Raw genomic sequence first — 22385 nt, forward strand, 5'->3', positions numbered from 1 at the left:
TTCAGTATGGCATTATAATGCAAAAAGACCGGAATCGTACAAATCAAACCATGTTTGTCTTATATTTTATTCATACCTGCAGTGTACAACCATAGGTCCAAGCTGATCACAATCTTCGAGTTTGACTTTCCTGTAAAAATGTACCAATTGGATGCTGTCAGGAACACCGTGGTCTGGCCATTGAGTGAAATGAAAATGGTGAATGCTTCTTTCTGTTTGGCTCTAAATAAAGGTTAGTATTAGAAATAAATCAAAAATACAAAAATGCAGAAATGTTTACCTAACGTCTATGAAAAAAATACACCATGAACAGCAACAACATGAAAACAACTAAAATTAAAACGGGTTTGGTTTGGTTTGAGGGGGGGCTTCAATAAAGAGGATGAGAAAGAGGATGAGAAAGGAGCATAAACATGAACAGAACAACAGTCAAAGAATAATATTTGTTGCCCATCAGGTACACACTAAATAAAATATTTTTTTGAAGTATCAAGTGCTCGAGACCATGGAACCTGAACATTTGTTTTGAATTGAAACTGTCTTATTCGAAATCTTTTTTTCTTCATTGATTAAATATTTGTTATCAATTATTTACTGACTCCATTTTATACTTTGTACTTTGACGACTTTGACTTATTAGTAGATTTTATATTAATGATAATTTAAAAGGGTTACAGTTTCGCTCTAACAACTATCAATTACCCCCGAAAACGCAATATAGGTGAACATTGACATTGAAGCTCAAGAACTTCTAAAATAAATCATTTGATTTCAACAATGTAAACGTTTTACATTTTACAGATCTTCACTTGCTTATCATTTATGCTTTTAAATGATTCTACTTACTTTTAAAAGCTTTTAAAATTTTCATTGAATAACAAACGCCAAGAAAATGGTACATATCGTCATTTAATGACAATGTAAATGTACAGAGTCGACTGATAAATTCGACTATGTTGACTATGTCCCAGATTTTTTTGGCTGATGAAGCAAACTTACACATTATCTCTGTTTATTGATGTTTTAAAAAAAACACCCAGCGATTGTTACAATGTAACAAATATTATAAGATATCGACTGATGAATTTTGTTAATGGACTGATATGCAAATCTTACTATGCGGATAACTTTTCATTTTCTAGATTTAATTTAGACTTCATTAAAACGCAATACATGAATATTTGAAATAAAATAACCTATACATTTTATAAAAGTCGCAGGATGATTTTGACCATGTCAACGTATTCATGGATCTTGTGAAGCTGTTCATGCTTTTTTGAATCAATATAATATCATCTACTTTGATGATAGTCATAAACACAAAACATGGAAACACATCGTATTTAGGAGCGGTATTTTCTCGTTGTGTTGAAGACCCATTGGTTGCCTTCATTGTTTTTGCTCTTTGTTCGGGTGTTGTCTGTTTGACACATTCCCAATTTCCATTTCCAATTTTGATTTAACTGCATTTAATATGCTTTGAATTAATTCCCGTTAATCCCTATATTGATATATTATTTTTACATAAATGAATTTCTGATTATCGTTTTTTCTTTAACTTTCCCACATATTTTATTTATCTAAATTTATATATTACCGTATCTTTATTGTTGGATATAGTTATCAGTCTGTATACAAATAGAGTATTTTCTTTTTCTTTTGTCATTGTAAGTCGATAATTGTGTACTACCCTTGGGTCCTTAACTGCATCAGGCCAGTATTGTACACATTTTTCCTGAAGAAAATTCATTAAGATTTGATATACTAACATTGAATAACTACTCGGAAGAAAAAATGATTTCAAACATCGATCCTGAAACATCTTTTAGTAATTCAAACATGTATAAGTAGCCTGCCACGTCCTCTCTGTTTTTGTTACTATTTTCCGCATTGTATCGATCTGTTGAGTTACTACTTCCAAGGGGCGAATAAAACACACTCTAATATGTTTAACCCCGTCTCATTCTGTATTTGCATGTCCAAATTCAGCTTCCTATAATTCATTAATTGTCGTTTGTTGCTGTATATAATATTTGGTTTTCGTTCATTATTTTGTACATTAAACAGACTGTATTTTTTCTTCTAAATTGTGTTATATTTGTCATTCGGGGCTTGTTATAATTGCTGACTATTCAGAATGTGTTTTGTTCATTGTTGAAGACCTATAGTTGTTAATTTCTATTTCAATTATTTCATTTTGGAGAGCTATGTCATGATTGGTAATCATACCACATCTTCTTATGTTAAAAGTAACGTTCTAAATTTCTTTTTTCTCATATCTTTATCTGTTGTAAAATTTTAAATAAAAAGCAGGGCGTGTTTAATGTCTAGCAATGTCTTCAAAACAGTAATTATGATAATGTTTTTGTTCTATATCCAGTACAACTTCGAAGTGTTTTTTGCGTTATCTTTTAGGAAACAAATTAAAAAGAAAAAACTGTCAATATGTACGGTACATCGTTTGTAGACGTGGTTCAGAAGTGTTTCTCGTTTTTTTATATTGATTAGACCGTTGTTTTTTCCGTATGAATGTTTTTTTCACTTGTTAATTTTAGGGCCATTAAAGTCTGTTGTTCGGTGTGACCCACGGCTCCGTGTTGAAGACGGTACTTTGACTATAATAATAATAATGGTTTACTTTTATAAATTGTGACTTGGATGGAGAGTAGTCTCATTAGCACTCATACCACATCTTCTTATATCTACATTCATATCATCCGTCATTAAACCTATGTTCTAACTCTGTATATCACGACGCATTTTAAATTGGAACAATCACGGATTTTTATAATCCTGAGATGAGGATGGTAAATTGACATCCATTGGCAAATATTGCATGCATATATGGACGAAAATATGTAATATACATATTTATATTAGCTCTGCTCGTACTATAACTATATACCAAAGGGGATGGTTACATGTTTTATTGTGTTCCTGCCTGAACACAGTTTACTTTTTTCCCCAATTAGTCTTTGTCTTAAATCTAAAATAATGGGCGTCAAGTTGGTTACCTATTCCCTATTCCCTATTCGTTACCTATTCCCTATTCCCTATTCGTTGCCTATTCGTTACCTATTCCCTATTCCCTATTCGTTACCTATTCGTTACCTATTCCCTATTCCCTATTCGTTACCTATTCGTTACCTATTCCCTATTCCCTATTCGTTACCTATTCGTTACCTATTCCCTATTCCCTATTCGTTACCTATTCGTTACCTATTCCCTATTCCCTATTCGTTACCTATTCGTTACTTATTTGATTTTTAATATCCTTCCCCCTTTTTAATTATGGCATGGAATAGTTTAATATGGCTGCCGTTACCATGGAAACGGCACAATTGTGAAAAAAATGAGCTTTTGGTTTTTGGTGAACTGTTTGGATATGCTTCAACTCAGAATCATCATATTTTAAAACAATGTAGGTGCCCACTATATACAGGTGTTGGATGATTTTGGCGATCATTGGAACTACTATGTTGCCATGGAAACTACACCAAAATTTTCAAAATTCTCAAAATGCTCAAAACTTCATGAAACTTCACAGTAATGATGAGCAACATTGGAGTTGGAATTTCCAAAATAGGTCTTGTTACCATGGAAACAATGCAAAAAGGTCAAAAATTTCAAAAATAAGAATTTTCCGCAAACTGGATGAAACTTTACAGGAATGGTAACTGGCATAGGCAGAGTTGGATTTTGAAGTTAGAATTTTCAAAATGGCCGCCGTAACCATGGAAACAGCAAAAATATCAAAAATTCAAAATGTTCAAACTTAATGAAACTTTGCAAAAATATTACTAGACATCTGTAGATGCTCTCTTTGACTTTGGAATTGTCAAAATGGCTGTCGCTCACCTGGTAATAGGGGGAAGGGGTGCCTTCCGTTATTGCTAGCAATTACAAATCTAGTTGTTAATAGTCTTACATATGGTAATAGTTCTGAATTGGTTGAGGTAAAATGATCTTTTTATGACCTATTTATATGTGTTTGTGCTCAACCGATCCTTTTACTTCATGTTCGATACGCATTTGTTCCTTACTTGTTTTTTATACGTTCTACCTTTTAGGTAGCACTCCACAGTTAGAAAATAAAATTAAAAATGAGCCACAAAATGTTTTATCATCTCCTATTCCTGGATTTCTAATACATTAACCTAACTGTTTGTGTTGTACATGTGCATATGTATGTAATCAGTATATTCCATAGATTTGATTTTCAAAAGTTAAAAGAGTGAAAATAAATTCCTTTTATGTGTATCCATGGCAACATTCTGCATTTATTTACCATAAAATATTGCAAAAAGGGGGTGGACATGTCACATATCCCCCCAAAATTTGGATCAAACTAGAATTTCAATGCCTTTGAGTAATACCTTTTTAGAAACTGTTTTCATAAATCTTCCTAATGATCAAATAAAAAATGGGTGTCTTTCGCCTCATTTTTTCGTAAAATCCAATCACAAAGTTCGTGCGATAAAAAGTTGGAAAAAAACATTACAATAATTGCCGGACCAATGTATGGTAGGGACATGCAAATACGGACTGTCATACAGAAAACAGCCTATATTACATACATTACATACTCTTGATGTTCATATAAACCCAATACAAAGGCTATTTTAATACTCAGCTATCCAAAAATGAATTTTATTGCACACTAGCTCTCATATTTGAAAAATCCACAGGGGCCAAAATGCGAAACTACACACCTAACTGTGGAGTGCTACCTTAAGGTGAAATTTTTCCCCTCCTGCCTCAATTTTTATTATATTTTCTGTGTTCTACTAGCTGTTACGATGAAAATGGTACCTTAGTTTTTAGAATTGGTTCAGTAATAAAGATTTTATGAAGGTTAGCAGTTGATGTTGAAACGCAACAAAAAGTGATTTAAAAATAAATGCTGGATCATAGTGAAAAACTTCAAGTCTGTCTCATTTTTGGGTAAATTTCTAAAACTTTTCCCATTATCTTAATTTAAAATCATAAAATTACCTTAAAAGAGGACAAATTGTACAATTTTTAGGTATTTGAAAGCACTTATAGGTCAATTTTGCTGTAAATAGCATACCTAACCATGGTTTAGATGCTCTCAAGCAGGGTATAAATTTCTAGCAGTACTGGCATCATTAAATTTAATTAATGCCAAATTATAATATAAAATCCTGCTAAAAATGTTTATTTGACTTATTCGCATTCAAAAATATAAAGCGATACATTCTGAGGATATCATATAAAGCGCAATCTTTGGTTACAATGGCGAAGCTAATGGAGTACAAATTTAAGACCGCAACATGTCTAAGTGTCAAAATGTGTATATTTGGTTGCTAAGGACAGTAAACAATAAAATAAACATAAATTGCATTTCTAGCAGATTTTTTACCTTCAGAACTAAAACAAGAACATAAAAGACTAAAGATTTGTGGTCAATTTTATCTTAAAAAGTGCATTTCTGTGATTTCTGATGTGCCATAAGGTAGCACTCCACAGTTAGAAAATAAAATTAAAAATGAGCCACAAAATGTTTTATCATCTCCTATTCCTGGATTTCTAATACATTAACCTAACTGTTTGTGTTGTACATGTGCATATGTATGTAATCAGTATATTCCATAGATTTGATTTTCAAAAGTTAAAAGAGTGAAAATAAATTCCTTTTATGTGTATCCATGGCAACATTCTGCATTTATTTACCATAAAATATTGCAAAAAGGGGGGTGGACATGTCACATATCCCCCCAAAATTTGGATCAAACTAGAATTTCAATGCCTTTGAGTAATACCTTTTTAGAAACTGTTTTCATAAATCTTCCTAATGATCAAATAAAAAATGGGTGTCTTTCGCCTCATTTTTTCGTAAAATCCAATCACAAAGTTCGTGCGATAAAAAGTTGGAAAAAAACATTACAATAATTGCCGGACCAATGTATGGTAGGGACATGCAAATACGGACTGTCATACAGAAAACAGCCTATATTACATACATTACATACTCTTGATGTTCATATAAACCCAATACAAAGGCTATTTTAATACTCAGCTATCCAAAAATGAATTTTATTGCACACTAGCTCTCATATTTGAAAAATCCACAGGGGCCAAAATGCGAAACTACACACCTAACTGTGGAGTGCTACCTTAAGGTGAAATTTTTCCCCTCCTGCCTCAATTTTTATTATATTTTCTGTGTTCTACTAGCTGTTACGATGAAAATGGTACCTTAGTTTTTAGAATTGGTTCAGTAATAAAGATTTTATGAAGGTTAGCAGTTGATGTTGAAACGCAACAAAAAGTGATTTAAAAATAAATGCTGGATCATAGTGAAAAACTTCAAGTCTGTCTCATTTTTGGGTAAATTTCTAAAACTTTTCCCATTATCTTAATTTAAAATCATAAAATTACCTTAAAAGAGGACAAATTGTACAATTTTTAGGTATTTGAAAGCACTTATAGGTCAATTTTGCTGTAAATAGCATACCTAACCATGGTTTAGATGCTCTCAAGCAGGGTATAAATTTCTAGCAGTACTGGCATCATTAAATTTAATTAATGCCAAATTATAATATAAAATCCTGCTAAAAATGTTTATTTGACTTATTCGCATTCAAAAATATAAAGCGATACATTCTGAGGATATCATATAAAGCGCAATCTTTGGTTACAATGGCGAAGCTAATGGAGTACAAATTTAAGACCGCAACATGTCTAAGTGTCAAAATGTGTATATTTGGTTGCTAAGGACAGTAAACAATAAAATAAACATAAATTGCATTTCTAGCAGATTTTTTACCTTCAGAACTAAAACAAGAACATAAAAGACTAAAGATTTGTGGTCAATTTTATCTTAAAAAGTGCATTTCTGTGATTTCTGATGTGCCATAAGGTAGCACTCCACAGTTAGAAAATAAAATTAAAAATGAGCCACAAAATGTTTTATCATCTCCTATTCCTGGATTTCTAATACATTAACCTAACTGTTTGTGTTGTACATGTGCATATGTATGTAATCAGTATATTCCATAGATTTGATTTTCAAAAGTTAAAAGAGTGAAAATAAATTCCTTTTATGTGTATCCATGGCAACATTCTGCATTTATTTACCATAAAATATTGCAAAAAGGGGGGTGGACATGTCACATATCCCCCCAAAATTTGGATCAAACTAGAATTTCAATGCCTTTGAGTAATACCTTTTTAGAAACTGTTTTCATAAATCTTCCTAATGATCAAATAAAAAATGGGTGTCTTTCGCCTCATTTTTTCGTAAAATCCAATCACAAAGTTCGTGCGATAAAAAGTTGGAAAAAAACATTACAATAATTGCCGGACCAATGTATGGTAGGGACATGCAAATACGGACTGTCATACAGAAAACAGCCTATATTACATACATTACATACTCTTGATGTTCATATAAACCCAATACAAAGGCTATTTTAATACTCAGCTATCCAAAAATGAATTTTATTGCACACTAGCTCTCATATTTGAAAAATCCACAGGGGCCAAAATGCGAAACTACACACCTAACTGTGGAGTGCTACCTTAAGGTGAAATTTTTCCCCTCCTGCCTCAATTTTTATTATATTTTCTGTGTTCTACTAGCTGTTACGATGAAAATGGTACCTTAGTTTTTAGAATTGGTTCAGTAATAAAGATTTTATGAAGGTTAGCAGTTGATGTTGAAACGCAACAAAAAGTGATTTAAAAATAAATGCTGGATCATAGTGAAAAACTTCAAGTCTGTCTCATTTTTGGGTAAATTTCTAAAACTTTTCCCATTATCTTAATTTAAAATCATAAAATTACCTTAAAAGAGGACAAATTGTACAATTTTTAGGTATTTGAAAGCACTTATAGGTCAATTTTGCTGTAAATAGCATACCTAACCATGGTTTAGATGCTCTCAAGCAGGGTATAAATTTCTAGCAGTACTGGCATCATTAAATTTAATTAATGCCAAATTATAATATAAAATCCTGCTAAAAATGTTTATTTGACTTATTCGCATTCAAAAATATAAAGCGATACATTCTGAGGATATCATATAAAGCGCAATCTTTGGTTACAATGGCGAAGCTAATGGAGTACAAATTTAAGACCGCAACATGTCTAAGTGTCAAAATGTGTATATTTGGTTGCTAAGGACAGTAAACAATAAAATAAACATAAATTGCATTTCTAGCAGATTTTTTACCTTCAGAACTAAAACAAGAACATAAAAGACTAAAGATTTGTGGTCAATTTTATCTTAAAAAGTGCATTTCTGTGATTTCTGATGTGCCATAAGGTAGCACTCCACAGTTAGAAAATAAAATTAAAAATGAGCCACAAAATGTTTTATCATCTCCTATTCCTGGATTTCTAATACATTAACCTAACTGTTTGTGTTGTACATGTGCATATGTATGTAATCAGTATATTCCATAGATTTGATTTTCAAAAGTTAAAAGAGTGAAAATAAATTCCTTTTATGTGTATCCATGGCAACATTCTGCATTTATTTACCATAAAATATTGCAAAAAGGGGGGTGGACATGTCACATATCCCCCCAAAATTTGGATCAAACTAGAATTTCAATGCCTTTGAGTAATACCTTTTTAGAAACTGTTTTCATAAATCTTCCTAATGATCAAATAAAAAATGGGTGTCTTTCGCCTCATTTTTTCGTAAAATCCAATCACAAAGTTCGTGCGATAAAAAGTTGGAAAAAAACATTACAATAATTGCCGGACCAATGTATGGTAGGGACATGCAAATACGGACTGTCATACAGAAAACAGCCTATATTACATACATTACATACTCTTGATGTTCATATAAACCCAATACAAAGGCTATTTTAATACTCAGCTATCCAAAAATGAATTTTATTGCACACTAGCTCTCATATTTGAAAAATCCACAGGGGCCAAAATGCGAAACTACACACCTAACTGTGGAGTGCTACCTTAACTGCTTTATGTCCGTATGTTTGAAGATGGATCTTGGTTCGACGGGATGAAATCACCGTGTTAGCGCTTGCGTAAAAACGAAGATGTGGTATGATTACCAATGAGACAACACTCCACATTAGACCAAAATGACAGAAATTATCAACTATAGTTCACTGTACGGCCTTCAACAATGAGCATAGCCCAAACCGTGTAGTCACCTATAAAAGGCCCAGACATGACAACCTCATACAATTCAAACAACAAAACTGACGGCCGTATTTCATATACAAAAAAATAAACGGAAATATGTAACACAAAAACAAACGATAACTACTTAATTTCAGGCTCTTGTCTAGGGACAGGCACATACTTACATAATGTGGTAGAGTTAAACATGTAAGCAGGGTGTACATCGTTTCGGAGCATGCTATTACCTTGTTTAATTCGTTCCATCACTCGCTTATAATTCGCTTATAATACGTGTATCTTACGTTGCACCTTTTAAAACATGATTTTCAATTGTTTTGTTGTCTCTGGTGGAAGATTTGGGCTCTTAGAGGTAATATAACTCTATAAGTGCATTTGTATCCGTTCCAGCGGTCGGATAATACCCTGTTAAATATTCGTTACTAATTCGCTTTTAAAAAGTTTGTTGTACGTTGCCCCTTTTAGAAAAGGATTTCCAATTGTGTTCATATCTCTGGTGGTAATAATGTGTTCTTATAGATGAAATACCCCTATAAGCGCATATGTACTCGTTCCAGCGATCGGTTAATACCCTGTTACCTATTCGTTACCTATTCGTTACCTATTCACTTATAGTACGTTTGTTGTACGTTGCACCTTTTAGAAAAGGATTTTCAATTAAATTCATATCTCTGATGGTAACAATGTGTTCTTAGAGATGAAATGACCCCATTAGAGCGCATGTACCCGTTCCAGCGCTCGGTAAATAACCTGTTACCTATTCGTTACTTATTCGCTTTTAATGCGCGGGGTATACGGTGCACCTTGAAATAAATCGTTTTTTAATTGTGTTCAGGTCTCTGGTGGTAAGAATGTGTTCTTAGAGATGAAATTACCCTATTAGCGCGCATGTACCCGTTCCAGCGCTCGGTTAATACCCTGTTACCTATTCGTTACCTATTCGTTACCTATTCGCTTATAATACATTTTTTTTATACGTTTCACCTGTTAGAAAAGGATTTTCAATTATGTCCAGCTCTCAGACGGTAACAATGTGTTCTTAGAGATGAAATGACCCCATTAGAGCGCATGTACCCGTTCCAGCGCTCGGTAAATAACCTGTTACCTATTTGTTACCTATTCGTTACCTATTCGCTTTTAATGCGCGGGGTATACGGTGCACCTTGAAATAAATCGTTTTTTAATTGTGTTCAGGTCTCTGGTGGTAAGAATGTGTTCTTAGAGATGAAATGACCCTATTAGCGCGCATGTACCCGTTCCAGCGCTCGGTTAATACCCTGTTATCCATTCGTTACCTATTCGTTACCTATTCGCTTATAATACATTTTTTTATACGTTTCACCTGTTAGAAAAGGATTTTCAATTATGTCCATGTCTCAGGTGGTAACAATGTGTTCTTAGAGATGAAATTACCCTATTAGCGCTCATGTACCCGTTCCAGTGCTCGGTAAATAATCTTGTTACCTATTCGTTACCTATTCGCTTTTAATGCGCGGGGTATACACTGCAACTTGAAATAAATCGTGTTTTAATTGTGTTCATGTCTCAGGTGGTAACAATGTGTTCTTAGAGATGAAATGACCCCATTAGAGCGCATGTACCCGTTCCAGCGCTCGGTAAATAACCTGTTACCTATTCGTTACCTATTCGCTTTTAATGCGCGGGGTATACGGTGCACCTTGAAATAAATCGTTTTTTAATTGTGTTCAGGTCTCTGGTGGTAAGAATGTGTTCTTAGAGATGAAATTACCCTATTAGCGCGCATGTACCCGTTCCAGCGCTCGGTTAATACCCTGTTACCTATTCGTTACCTATTCGTTACCTATTCGCATATAATACATTTTTATACGTTTCAACTGTTAGAAAAGGATTTTCAATTATGTCCATGTCTCAGGTGGTAACAATGTGTTCTTAGAGATGAAATTACCCCATTAGAGCGCATGTACCCGTTCCAGCGCTCGGTAAATAACCTGTTACCTATTTGTTACCTATTCGTTACCTATTCGCTTTTAATGCGCGGGGTATACGCTGCAACTTGAAATGAATCGTGTTTTAATTGTGTTCATGTCTGGTGGTAACAATGTGTTCTTAGAGATGAAATGACCCCATTAGAGCGAATGTACCCGTTCCAGCGCTCGGTAAATAACCTGTTACCTATTCGTTACTTATTCGCTTTTAATGCGCGGGGTATACGGTGCACCTTGAAATAAATCGTTTTTTAATTGTGTTCAGGTCTCTGGTGGTAAGAATGTGTTCTTAGAGATGAAATTACCCTATCAGCGCGCATGTACCCGTTCCAGCGCTCGGTTAATACCCTGTTACCTATTCGTTACCTATTCGTTACCTATTCGCATACAATACATTTTTTATACGTTTCAACTGTTAGAAAAGGATTTTCAATTATGTCCATGTCTCAGGTGGAAACAATGTGTTCTTAGAGATGAAATTACCCTATTAGCGCTCATGTACCCGTTCCACCAGAGACATGAACACAATTAAAAAACGATTTATTTCAAGGTGCAACGTATACCTCGTGCATTCAAAGCAAATAAGGAACGAATAAGAAGCAGGGTATTAACTGAGCGCTGGAACGAGTACAAATGCGTTAATAGGGGTATTTCATCTAAAAGAACACATTATTACCACCAGAGATATGAACTGAATTAAAAATCCTTTTCTAAAAGATGCAACGTACAACAAACGTAATATAAGTGAATAGGTAACGAATAGGTAACAGGGTATTTATCGAGCGCTGGAACGGGTACATGCACGCTAATAGGGTCATTTCATCTCTAAGAACACATTGTTACCACCAGAGACATGGAGACAATTAAAAATCCTTTTCTAAAAGGTGCAACATACAACAAAAGTATTATAAGTGAATAGGTAACGAATAGGTAACGAATAGGTAACAGGATATTCACCGAGCGCTGGAACGGGTACATGCGCGCTAATAGGGTAATTTCATCTCTAAGAACACATTGTTACCACAAGAGACATGGAGACAATTAAAAATCCTTTTCTAAAAGGTGCAACATACAACAATCGTATTATAAGTGAATAGGTAACGAATAGGTAATAGGGTATTAAACGAGCGCTGGAACGGGTTCATGCGCTCTAATAGGGTCATTTCATCTCTAAGAACACATTGTTACCACCAGAGACATGAACACAATTAAAAAACGATTTATTTCAAGGTGCAACGTATACCTCGTGCATTAAAAGCAAATAAGGAACGAATAAGAAGCAGGGTATTAACTGAGCGCTGGAACGAGTACATACGCGCTAATAGGGGTATTTCATCTAAAAGAACACATTATTACCACCAGAGATATGAACTGAATTAAAAATCCTTTTCTAAAAGGTGCAACGTACAACAAACGTATTATAAGTGAATAGGTAACGAATAGGTAACATTGTATTTATCGAGCGCTGGAACGGGTACATGCGCGCTAATAGGGTCATTTCATCTCTAAGAACACATTGTTACCACCAGAGACACGGACACCATTGAAAATCCTTTTCTGAAAGGTGCAACGTACAACAAACGTATTATAAGTGAATAGGTAACGAATAGGTAACAGGGTATTTACCGAGCGCTGGAACGGTTACATGCGCGCTAATAGGGTAATTTCATCTCTAAGAACACATTGTTACCACAAAAGACATGGAGACAATTAAAAATCCTTTTCTAAAAGGTGCAACATACAACAAACGTATTATAAGTGAATAGGTAACGAATAGGTAACAGAGTATTAAACGAGCGCTGGAACAGGTTCATGCGCTCTAATAGGGTCATTTCATCTCTAAGAACACATTGTTACCACCAGAGACCTGAACACAATTAAAAAAACGATTTATTTCAAGGTGCAACGTATACCTCGTGCATTAAAAGCAAATAAGGAACGAATAAGTAGCAGGGTATTAACTGAGCGCTGGAACGAGTACATACGTGCTAATAGGGGTATTTCATCTAAAAGAACACATTATTACCACCAGAGATATGAACTGAATTAAAAATCCTTTTCTAAAAGGTGCAACGTACAACAAACGTATTATAAGTGAATAGGTAACGAATAGGTAACAGGGTATTTATCGAGCGCTGGAACGGGTACATGCGCTTATAGGGTCATTTCATCTCTAAGAACACATTGTTACCACCAGAGACACGGACACCATTGAAAATCCTTTTTTGAAAGGTGCAACGTACAACAAACGTATTATAAGTGAATAGGTAACGAATAGGTAACGAATAGGTAACAGGGTATTAACCGAGCGCTGGAACGGGTACATGCGCGCTAATAGGGTAATTTCATCTCTAAGAACACATTGTTACCACAAAAGACATGGAGACAATTAAAAATCCTTTTCTAAAAGGTGCAACATACAACAAACGTATTATAAGTGAATAGGTAACGAATAGGTAACAGGGCATTAAGCGAGCGCTGGAACGGGTTCATGCGCTCTAATAGGGTCATTTCATCTCTAAGAACACATTGTTACCACCAGAGACATGAACACAATTAAAAAAACGATTTATTTCAAGGTGCAACGTATACCTCGTGCATTAAAAGCAAATAAGGAACGAATAAGTAGCAGGGTATTAACTGAGCGCTGGAACGAGTACATACGCGCTAATAGTGGTATTTCATCTAAAACAACACATTATTACCACCAGAGATACGAACTGAATTAAAAATCCTTTTCTAAAAGGTGCAACGTACAACAAACGTATTATAAGTGAATAGGTAACGAATAGGTAACAGGGTATTTATCGAGCGCTGGAACGGGTACATACGCGCTAATAGGATCATTTCATCTCTAAGAACACATTGTTACCACCAGAGACACGGACACCATTGAAAATCCTTTTTCTGAAAGGTGCAACGTACAACAAACGTATTATAAGTGAATAGGTAACGAATAGGTAACAGGGTATAAAGCGAGCGCTGGAACGGGTACATGCGTGCTAATAGAGTCATTTCATCTCTAAGAACACATTGTTACCACCAGAGACATGGGCACAATTGAAAAACGATTTATTTCAAGGTGCAGCGTATAACCCGCGCATTAAAAGCGAATAGGGAACGAATCAGTAACAGGGTATTATCCGAGCGCTGGAACGAGTGCATACGCGCTAATAGGGGTATTTCATCTAAAAGAACACATTATTACCACCAGAGATATGAACTGAATTAAAAATCCTTTTCTAACAGGTGCAACGTATAAAAAAATGTATTATAAGCGAATAGGTAACGAATAGGTAACAGGGTATTAACCGAGCGCTGGAACAGGTACATGAGCGCTTATAGGGTAATTTCATCTCTAAGAACACATTGTTACCACCTGAGACATGGACATAATTGAAAATCCTTTTCTAACAGGTGAAACGTATAAAAAAAATGTATTATAAGCGAATAGGTAACGAATAGGTAACAGGGTATTAACCGAGCGCTGGAACGGGTACATGCGCGCTAATAGGGTCATTTCATCTCTAAGAACACATTCTTACCACCAGAGACCTGAACACAATTAAAAAACGATTTATTTCAAGGTGCACCGTATACCCCGCGCATTAAAAGCGAATAAGTAGCGAATAGGTAACAGGTTATTTACCGAGCGCTGGAACGGGTACATGCGCTCTAATGGGGTCATTTCATCTCTAAGAACACATTGTTACCACCAGACATGAACACAATTAAAACACGATTTATTTCAAGTTGCAGCGTATACCTCGCACATTAAAAGCGAATAGGTAACGAATAGGTAACAGGTTATTTACCGAGCGCTGGAACGGGTACATTCGCTCTAATGGGGTCATTTCATCTCTAAGAACACATTGTTACCACCAGACATGAACACAATTAAAACACGATTCATTTCAAGTTGCAGCGTATACCCCGCGCATTGAAAGCGAATAGGTAACGAATAGGTAACAAATAAGTAACAGATTATTTACCGAGCGCTGGAACGGGTACATGCGCTCTAATGGGGTAATTTCATCTCTATGAACACATTGTTACCACCTGAGACATGGACATAATTGAAAATCCTTTTCTAACAGTTGAAACGTATAAAAAATGTATTATATGCGAATAGGTAACGAATAGGTAACAGGGTATTAACCGAGCGCTGGAACGGGTACATGCGCGCTAATAGGGTCATTTCATCTCGAAGAACACATTCTTACCACCAGAGACCTGAACACAATTAAAAAACGATTTATTTCAAGATGCACCGTATACCCCGCGCATTAAAAGCGAATAGGTAACGAATAGGTAACAGGTTATTTACCGAGCGCTGGAACGGGTACATGAGCGCTAATAGGATAATTTCATCTCTAAGAACACATTGTTACCACCTGACACATGAACACAATTAAAACACGATTTATTTCAAGTTGCAGCATATACCCCGCGCATTAAAAGCGAATAGGTAACGAATAGGTAACGAATGGGTAACAGGGTATTAACCGAGCGCTGGAACGGGTACATGCGCGCTAATAGGGTCATTTCATCTCTAAGAACACATTCTTACCACCAGAGACCTGAACACAATTAAAAAACGATTTATTTCAAGGTGCACCGTATACCCCGCTCATTGAAAGCGAATAGGTAACGAATAGGTAACAGGTTATTTACCGAGCGCTGGAACGGGTACATGCGCTCTAATGGGGTCATTTCATCTCTAAGAACACATTGTTACCACCAGACATGAACACAATTAAAACACGATTTATTTCAAGTTGCAGCGTATACCCCGCGCATTAAAAGCGAATAGGTAACGAATAGGTAACAGGTTATTTACCGAGCGCTGGAACGGGTACATGCGCTCTAATGGGGTCATTTCATCTCTAAGAACACATTGTTACCACCAGACATGAACACAATTAAAACACGATTTATTTCAAGTTGCAGCGTATACCCCGCGCATTAAAAGCGAATAGGTAACGAATAGGTAACAGGTTATTTACCGAACGCTGGAACGGGTATATGCGCTCTAATGGGGTCATTTCATCTCTAAGAACACATTGTTACCGTCTGAGACCTGGACATAATTGAAAATCCTTTTCTAACAGGTGAAACGTATAAAAAAATGTATTATAAGCGAATAGGTAACGAATAGGTAACGAATAGGTAAAAGGGTATTAACCAAGCGCTGGAACGGGTACATGCGCTCTAATGGGGTCATTTCATCTCTAAGAACACATTGTTACCACCTGAGACATGAACACAATTAAAACACGATTTATTTCAAGTTGCAGTGTATACCCCGCGCATTAAAAGCGAATAGGTAACGAATAGGTAACAAGATTATTTACCGAGCACTGGAACGGGTACATGAGCGCTAATAGGGTAATTTCATCTCTAAGAACACATTGTTACCACCTGAGACATGGACATAATTGAAAATCCTTTTCTAACAGGTGAAACGTATAAAAAAATGTATTATAAGCGAATAGGTAACGAATAGGTAACGAATGGATAACAGGGTATTAACCGAGCACTGGAACGGGTACATGAGCGCTAATAGGGTAATTTCATCTCTAAGAACACATTGTTACCACCTGAGACATGAACACAATGAAAACACGATTTATTTCAAGTTGCAGCGTATACCCCGCGCATTAAAAGCGAATAGGTAACGAATAGGTAACGAATGGGTAACAGGGTATTAACCGAGCGCTGGAACGGGTACATGCGCGCTAATAGGGTCATTTCATCTCTAAGAACACATTCTTACCACCAGAGACCTGAACACAATTAAAAAACGATTTATTTCAAGGTGCACCGTATACCCCGCTCATTAAAAGCGAATAGGTAACGAATAGGTAACGAATGGATAACAGGGTATTAACCGAGCGCTGGAACGGGTACATGCGCGCTAATAGGGTCATATCATCTCTAAGAACACATTCTTACCACCAGAGACCTGAACACAATTAAAAAACGATTTATTTCAAGGTGCACCGTATACCCCGCATTAAAAGCGAATAGGTAACGAATAGGTAACAGGTTATTTACCGAGCGCTGGAACGGGTACATGCGCTCTAATGGGGTCATTTCATCTCTAAGAACACATTGTTACCGTCTGAGACCTGGACATAATTGAAAATCCTTTTCTAACAGGTGAAACGTATAAAAAAATGTATTATAAGCGAATAGGTAACGAATAGGTAACGAATAGGTAACAGGGTATTAACCGAGCGCTGGAACGGGTACATGCGCGCTGATAGGGTAATTTCATCTCTAAGAACACATTCTTACCACCAGAGACCTGAACACAATTAAAAAACGATTTATTTCAAGGTGCACCGTATACCCCGCGCATTAAAAGCGAATAAGTAACGAATAGGTAACAGGTTATTTACCGAGCGCTGGAACGGGTACATTCGCTCTAATGGGGTCATTTCATCTCTAAGAACACATTGTTACCACCAGACATGAACACAATTAAAACACGATTCATTTCAAGTTGCAGCGTATACCCCGCGCATTAAAAGCGAATAGGTAACGAATAGGTAACAAATAGGTAACAGGTTATTTACCGAGCGCTGGAACGGGTACATGCGCTCTAATGGGGTAATTTCATCTCTAAGAACACATTGTTACCACCTGAGACATGGACATAATTGAAAATCCTTTTCTAACAGTTGAAACGTATAAAAAATGTATTATATGCAAATAGGTAACGAATAGGTAACAGGGTATTAACCGAGCGCTGCAACGGGTACATGCGCGCTAATAGGGTCATTTCATCTCGAAGAACACATTCTTACCACCAGAGACCTGAACACAATTAAAAAACGATTTATTTCAAGGTGCACCGTATACCCCGCGCATTAAAAGCGAATAGGTAACGAATAGGTAACAGGTTATTTACCGAGCGCTGGAACGGGTACATGCGCTCTAATGGGGTCATTTCATCTCTAAGAACACATTGTTACCACCTGAGACATGAACACAATTAAAACACGATTTATTTCAAGTTGTAGCGTATACCCTGCGCATTAAAAGCGAAAAGGTAACGAATAGGTAACAAGATTATTTACCGAGCACTGGAACGGGTACATGAGCGCTAATAGGGTAATTTCATCTCTAAGAACACATTGTTACCACCTGAGACATGAACACAATTAAAACACGATTTATTTCAAGTTGCAGCGTATACCCCGCGCATTAAAAGCGAATAGGTAACGAATAGGTAACGAATGGGTAACAGGGTATTAACCGAGCGCTGGAACGGGTACATGCGCGCTAATAGGGTCATTTCATCTCTAAGAACACATTCTTACCACCAGAGACCTGAACACAATTAAAAAACGATTTATTTCAAGGTGCACCGTATACCCCGCTCATTAAAAGCGAATAGGTAACGAATAGGTAACAAGTTATTTACCGAGCGCTGGAACGGGTACATGCGCTCTAATGGGGTCATTTCATCTCTAAGAACACATTGTTACCACCAGACATGAACACAATTAAAACACGATTTATTTCAAGTTGCAGCGTATACCCCGCGCATTAAAAGCGAATAGGTAACGAATAGGTAACAGGTTATTTACCGAGCGCTGGAACGGGTACATGCGCTCTAATGGGGTCATTTCATCTCTAAGAACACATTGTTACCACCAGACATGAACACAATTAAAACACGATTTATTTCAAGTTGCAGCGTATACCCCGCGCATTAAAAGCGAATAGGTAACGAATAGGTAACAGGTTATTTACCGAACGCTAGAACGGGTACATGCGCTCTAATGGGGTCATTTCATCTCTAAGAACACATTGTTACCGTCTGAGACCTGGACATAATTGAAAATCCTTTTCTAACAGGTGAAACGTATAAAAAAATGTATTATAAGCGAATAGGTAACGAATAGGTAACGAATAGGTAACAGGGTATTAACCGAGCGCTGGAACGGGTACATGCACTCTAATGGGGTCATTTCATCTCTAAAAACACATTGTTACCACCTGAGACATGAACACAATTAAAAAACGATTTATTTCAAGTTGCAGTGTATACCCCGCGCATTAAAAGCGAATAGGTAACGAATAGGTAACAAGATTATTTACCGAGCACTGGAACGGGTACATGAGCGCTAATAGGGTAATTTCATCTCTAAGAACACATTGTTACCACCTGAGACATGGACATAATTGAAAATCCTTTTCTAACAGGTGAAACGTATAAAAAAATGTATTATAAGCGAATAGGTAACGAATAGGTAACGAATGGATAACAGGGTATTAACCGAGCGCTGGAACGGGTACATGCGCGCTAATAGGGTCATATCATCTCTAAGAACACATTCTTACCACCAGAGACCTGAACATAATTAAAAAACGATTTATTTCAAGGTGCACCGTATACCCCGCATTAAAAGCGAATAGGTAACGAATAGGTAACAGGTTATTTACCGAGCGCTGGAACGGGTACATGCGCTCTAATGGGGTCATTTCATCTCTAAGAACACATTGTTACCGTCTGAGACCTGGACATAATTGAAAATCCTTTTCTAACAGGTGAAACGTATAAAAAAATGTATTATAAGCGAATAGGTAACGAATAGGTAACGAATAGGTAACAGGGTATTAACCGAGCGCTGGAACGGGTACATGCGCGCTGATAGGGTAATTTCATCTCTAAGAACACATTCTTACCACCAGAGACCTGAACACAATTAAAAAACGATTTATTTCAAGGTGCACCGTATACCCCGCGCATTAAAAGCGAATAAGTAACGAATAGGTAACAGGTTATTTACCGAGCGCTGGAACGGGTACATTCGCTCTAATGGGGTCATTTCATCTCTAAGAACACATTGTTACCACCAGACATGAACACAATTAAAACACGATTCATTTCAAGTTGCAGCGTATACCCCGCGCATTAAAAGCGAATAGGTAACGAATAGGTAACAAATAGGTAACAGGTTATTTACCGAGCGCTGGAACGGGTACATGCGCTCTAATGGGGTAATTTCATCTCTAAGAACACATTGTTACCACCTGAGACATGGACATAATTGAAAATCCTTTTCTAACAGTTGAAACGTATAAAAAATGTATTATATGCGAATAGGTAACGAATAGGTAACAGGGTATTAACCGAGCGCTGGAACGGGTACATGCGCGCTAATAGGGTCATTTCATCTCGAAGAACACATTCTTACCACCAGAGACCTGAACACAATTAAAAAACGATTTATTTCAAGGTGCACCGTATACCCCGCGCATTAAAAGCGAATAGGTAACAGGTTATTTACCGAGCGCTGGAACGGGTACATGCGCTCTAATGGGGTCATTTCATCTCTAAGAACACATTGTTACCACCTGAGACATGAACACAATTAAAACACGATTTATTTCAAGTTGCAGCGTATACCCTGCGCATTAAAAGCGAATAGGTAACGAATAGGTAACAAGATTATTTACCGAGCACTGGAACGGGTACATGAGCGCTAATAGGGTAATTTCATCTCTAAGAACACATTGTTACCACCTGAGACATGAACACAATTAAAACACGATTTATTTCAAGTTGCAGCGTATACCCCGCGCATTAAAAGCGAATAGGTAACGAATAGGTAACGAATGGGTAACAGGGTATTAACCGAGCGCTGGAACGGGTACATGCGCGCTAATAGGGTCATTTCATCTCTAAGAACACATTCTTACCACCAGAGACCTGAACACAATTAAAAAACGATTTATTTCAAGGTGCACCGTATACCCCGCTCATTAAAAGCGAATAGGTAACGAATAGGTAACAGGTTATTTACCGAGCGCTGGAACGGGTACATGCGCTCTAATGGGGTCATTTCATCTCTAAGAACACATTGTTACCACCAGACATGAACACAATTAAAACACGATTTATTTCAAGTTGCAGCGTATACCCCGCGCATTAAAAGCGAATAGGTAACGAATAGGTAACAGGTTATTTACCGAACGCTGGAACGGGTACATGCGCTCTAATGGGGTCATTTCATCTCTAAGAACACATTGTTACCGTCTGAGACCTGGACATAATTGAAAATCCTTTTCTAACAGGTGAAACGTATAAAAAAATGTATTATAAGCGAATAGGTAACGAATAGGTAATGAATAGGTAACAGGGTATTAACCGAGCGCTGGAACGGGTACATGCGCTCTAATGGGGTCATTTCATCTCTAAGAACACATTGTTACCACCTGAGACATGAACACAATTAAAACACGATTTATTTCAAGTTGCAGTGTATACCCCGCGCATTAAAAGCGAATAGGTAACGAATAGGTAACAAGATTATTTACCGAGCACTAGGGGGGTACATGACCGCTAATAGGGTAATTTCATCTCTAAGAACACATTGTTACCACCTGAGACATGGACATAATTGAAAATCCTTTTCTAACAGGTGAAACGTATAAAAAAATGTATTATAAGCGAATAGGTAACGAATAGGTAACGAATGGATAACAGGGTATTAACCGAGCGCTGGAACGGGTACATGCGCGCTAATAGGGTCATTTCATCTCTAAGAACACATTCTTACCACCAGAGACCTGAACACAATTAAAAAACGATTTATTTCAAGGTGCACCGTATACCCCGCGCATTAAAAGCGAATAGGTAACGAATAGGTAACAGGTTATTTACCGAGCGCTGGAACGGGTACATGCGCTCTAATGGGGTCATTTCATCTCTAAGAACACATTGTTACCGTCTGAGACCTGGACATAATTGAAAATCCTTTTCTAACAGGTGAAACGTATAAAAAAAATGTATTATAAGCGAATAGGTAACGAATAGGTAACGAATAGGTAACAGGGTATTAACCGAGCGCTGGAACGGGTACATGCGCGCTAATAGGGTAATTTCATCTCTAAGAACACATTCTTACCACCAGAGACCTGAACACAATTAAAAAACGATTTATTTCAAGGTGCACCGTATACCCCGCGCATTAAAAGCGAATAAGTAACGAATAGGTAACAGGTTATTTACCGAGCGCTGGAACGGGTACATGCGCTCTAATGGGGTCATTTCATCTCTAAGAACACATTGTTACCATCAGAGATATGAATTTAATTGAAAATCCTTTTCTAAAAGGTGCAACGTACAACAAACGTACTATAAGTGAATAGGTAACGAATAGGTAACGAATAGGTAACAGGGTATTAACCGATCGCTGGAACGAGTACATATGCGCTTATAGGGGTATTTCATCTATAAGAACACATTATTACCAC

The 22385-nt window shown here is 36.6% G+C and overlaps 1 protein-coding gene across 1 annotated transcript in view; it reads right to left on the minus strand.

Annotated features, from left to right (window-relative positions):
* LOC143048608 (receptor-type tyrosine-protein phosphatase epsilon-like) overlaps positions 1-22385 on the minus strand; it is a 46094-nt gene that overhangs the window by 15810 nt on the left and 7899 nt on the right. The window contains exons 6-7 of the mRNA XM_076222755.1: positions 1598-1735; positions 77-222 (exon numbers count right to left, since the gene is read on the minus strand). Coding sequence (XP_076078870.1) covers positions 77-222; positions 1598-1735 — 284 coding nt within the window. The remainder of the gene's footprint in view (positions 1-76; positions 223-1597; positions 1736-22385) is intronic.

The sequence above is a fragment of the Mytilus galloprovincialis genome, chromosome 1 (genome assembly GCF_965363235.1).
Source record: "Mytilus galloprovincialis chromosome 1, xbMytGall1.hap1.1, whole genome shotgun sequence".
Taxonomy (NCBI): Eukaryota; Metazoa; Mollusca; class Bivalvia; order Mytilida; family Mytilidae; genus Mytilus; species Mytilus galloprovincialis.